General features: G+C 34.0%; 1 protein-coding gene across 2 annotated transcripts; it reads right to left on the reverse strand.

The window, feature by feature from the left end:
* Positions 1-283: 283 nt before the first annotated feature.
* On the reverse strand, positions 284-3,000 carry LOC143543818 (uncharacterized). Of its 2 annotated transcripts, none has more exons than XM_077036054.1 (8): positions 2,676-3,000; positions 2,368-2,473; positions 2,096-2,173; positions 1,532-1,892; positions 1,336-1,448; positions 1,097-1,261; positions 790-1,022; positions 284-651 (listed from the first exon to the last, which is right to left on the reverse strand). In XM_077036054.1, the coding sequence occupies exons 1-8, from the start codon at positions 2,705-2,707 to the stop codon at positions 492-494; spliced, it is 1,248 nt and encodes a 415-aa protein (XP_076892169.1). In that variant the 5' UTR covers positions 2,708-3,000; the 3' UTR covers positions 284-491. The 2 variants fall into 2 exon arrangements, with proteins under 2 accessions (XP_076892169.1, XP_076892170.1); XM_077036055.1 differs by having other exon boundaries at positions 2,368-2,548.
* Positions 3,001-3,478: the final 478 nt, after the last annotated feature.

Consider the following 3,478-nt stretch of genomic DNA (forward strand, 5'->3'; position numbering starts at 1 on the left):
GTGATAAATTGAAGCAACGAAGAATCCTTGCAAAAAAATATAAAAAAGAACGTACTCCTTTAAAATATTCCACAAAATATACCGTAAAGGAAAAACATACTCAAACACCACATAGGTTCCAAAAACGGGTCAAATGGCCCTATTGGACACGTTCTAATATATTTCTAAGTCATTTAAGAATTTAGTTTTTGATATTATGGGCTAATTAGGAACTTAAAATTAGACTGTAATTCATGCTCATATAAGAATAGTATGTTTGTGTTGACTCTTATCCCACAAATGATAAAAGAAAAGTGACACATTATATATATACTTGCTTCATTTTAAAAAGATACATGTGCCAATGTCCTTTTCAAGTACATATAATACCATGTGAAACAAGGTGGAAGCTACCTAGGTAGTACACTACACATCCTTTTAATTTTCAAAAGTTAATGTACTTGATGAGCCAATATCCCTCAAACTAAGCACTTGATGAAGTTAGATCGGATTTATTGAACCATTAAGCGCCCTTTTTGTCCTCGAGATTTCCACGACGACTCAAGTTGCAACAAATGCAACTTCTCCACAAACGGTTCCAGGACTTCAGCTTCTTCTTCGGGTGCAAATGCCATGCAAATGCTTAGTTCTTGAACCGCCTTCCCATAATCCCTGGAAAAGATAATGTTATGTCAACCCAACCTCAACCACACCAAAATGACGTATTTTGGCCTAAACCCATTTTGACACGTTACCGACACATCTAACGTGTTCATTATGTCACTTTTATATTAAGAAAGGATCTCATACCTACTATAGTACCACATCATGCCATAATCCCTCCTCAAAGCCCAATTATGTGGCTGCAGGATCACCAATCTCTCCGAGGCCATGATAGCCAACCTAAGATCTTGAGGGCACAACAAGGGCATGCTAGAACCATTAATCTTACTCCGTTTCTCATTATCATCATGAACGGGTCTAAGTGGAGAAGTCAGCATCAATCCATGGTTCGTTCTTGAGGCGCGCTTCCAATGAAGCCTCTACAAATATGTTAAAGAATTAAGAAAAAAGACCAACAAATGAAGTTTTTCTCATAGTTTAAGTAACTTCTTACAATCAAATTAGCAAGATAAATCCCTATTATGTCCCGGTTTGTAGCAATATCAAGACCCAGAAGTGAATTGCCGGTTAAGTCAGACGCCATTGACCTCGGGTCCTCAACACATCGTCCATTAACAATCCCAAATAAGCTATGTCCTGAATTCACCTTAAAAAGCTCCTGGACACAAAAGTTTTCATTTTTCATATTTCGTTATATGATTAACTGATTATTTGATTTAACGTCAAATGTACCTCTGGATTCCCTGTTTTGGGCCAAATCAAAAAGTCTTCACCGACCCGCGACCCAACGATGGTCAAATTCAATCTTCGACAAATTTCAATGTATATTATGCTAAGCAAAATCGCTGCCAAAAAGATAGTCATAAATCACATTCAAAATATCTTAAAAAATGCAAGTTATATATAAATACAATGAACATATACATACCACTGCCATATTTGGAGCATAAAGCAGAATGCAAGTATGAACATTTTGAATCTACAACAAGTGATCTTCTGAAGCCAATAGATTCAAACAGAACTTTGTTAACAGCCTCCAAAACTTCAACCAAATGGCACCCAATGTCTCTTGAAATCAACTCAACTTTAACTTCTTTTGCTATGTTGTCTAGTTCTAACATCCAATCATCAATTTTCTTTCCTGCCATAGGCATAGATTCAATGCCGTCCCAATCTTGATAATCAGACAACACATTAATATCGCTCCTTTCGGTTTGGAATGAATGTGCATCCATCTCACGGTTATAAGCCATAAACGCTTCATCTTCGGCTGAAATATAAAGCAAAGTCTGCAAATCGCGTATAAAAAAACAGAAACATCAAGATTTGCTATTTTCTTAGAATAAATAAACACTACAAACGAAAGATTTAGCGTATGCATTCGTATAGCCCGATTTCCATGTAATTTTTCTGAATAGTTAACAAAATGTAACAACTCAGAATAAACTTTAGTGCTTTATTGATATAAAACAGGACAAGAAAGAAAGTTCACCTTAGCAAGGGATATATCTTTATCCTTCGACCGAAAAGATATTTGTTGTGTAAATTTTTCCCTTGCCGCAATAAGAATCTGAAAATGTTCCATGATCAATAATTATAAGCATGTTTATAAACTATAATCAATCATTTCAGTCACCTACAACAAAGTAATTAAAAACCAAGGTGATCCAAGCACTAATATGTCTAAATTAAATATAAAGTTACATAAATGCATAAGGGTATTAAAGAAATGACACAAAATGTAAAGTTAACATGTATTCAAACCTCATGGCAGGTTTTTGAAGCATTAGATTCATGAGTTTGCACGTTGGAGATCGTTGTCACCGGTGAAAAGCTTGATTTCCTCTTAGTAGGTGTGTGATCACCATACCTGAATATGGTAATTCAGAATAAACCATATTGCCATATGCACAATATCTTCTCCAATTCACTAATATATGCCATACTAGTAACAAATACAACTAAATAATATCAAATTATTGAAAGTTCACCAAAAAGAACCAAATCCCATTTTCAAGATTTTTTTAAATTTTGGAATTGTTATTTAAAAAGAGCCTAATTATAACATGTACCTGATGGTCAGCATTGAAGATACAAGCAACATTCTTTCTTCAAGAAAAGTTGAAAAGGTTTGAACTTTACAAGGGCCAAGTGAGATAATAACAAGAAAGATAGAAAATTTACGAACTTAATTGGAATCTTGAGAAGATTAATGGCTAGTTGATGATGATGATGACATCAAATTAAAAAAGAAAGTTCCCAATGGCAAGGAAGACAATAATGGTGATGATGAAAAGAAAGAAGAGTGAAGACAGAAGCTATAGTGGAAGATGACATTAGTAGAATTGGCAACATCCATTGGATTATTTTGGATTCTTTATTCTGATTTTGATGCTATTTTTAATTTTTTATTGCTGTTTCTTGGGATTTAATTTCTTTCTCACTCTTTACATTTACATACACAGAGACATATAGATGTCTAGAGAGAGATGATGATGATGAAATTATGAATCTAATTTGTAAATTTATAGGGTGTGGGGCTGGAAGTGAAACAAGGAAGGGGGGCCATGCTAGACATATATGGGTGATGATAAGGTGTGAATTTTGAAATTATATCATCATATTGACAAATGTAGGTAAATGTACTGTTACCCCCACCAATCTTAAATAAATGCTAGCTGCTTTTGTTTGGATCTAAATATTTTACTTTTTACATCATTAATTATTTATGAGATGGTTTATGAGTTAGATCTAACAAAAACTAGCTCTTTACAGTTTACATCAATGTTTTTTACTTATACTAATTGTCTAGAACTTGAAGATGTTTTTAGAAGCAATGTCCGTTAGATTTATTCGCTCCCGGTTTTGAGGTTGG

This window comes from Bidens hawaiensis, unplaced genomic scaffold (genome assembly GCF_021521415.1).
Source record: "Bidens hawaiensis isolate Kalapana, Puna unplaced genomic scaffold, B.hawaiensis_p1.1 tig00013302_1, whole genome shotgun sequence".
Classification (NCBI taxonomy): Eukaryota; Viridiplantae; Streptophyta; class Magnoliopsida; order Asterales; family Asteraceae; genus Bidens; species Bidens hawaiensis.

Coding starts and splice junctions, on each gene's coding strand:
- LOC143543818 (XM_077036054.1), bottom strand. CDS start 2,707: ATGTTGCTTGTATCTTCAATGCTGACCATCAG. Junction 1,893..2,095: donor AAGATATATCCCTTGCTAAG/GTGAACTTTCTT, acceptor CGCGATTTGCAG/ACTTTGCTTTATATTTCAGC. Junction 652..789: donor ATGATGTGGTACTATAGTAG/GTATGAGATCCT, acceptor TATCTTTTCCAG/GGATTATGGGAAGGCGGTTC.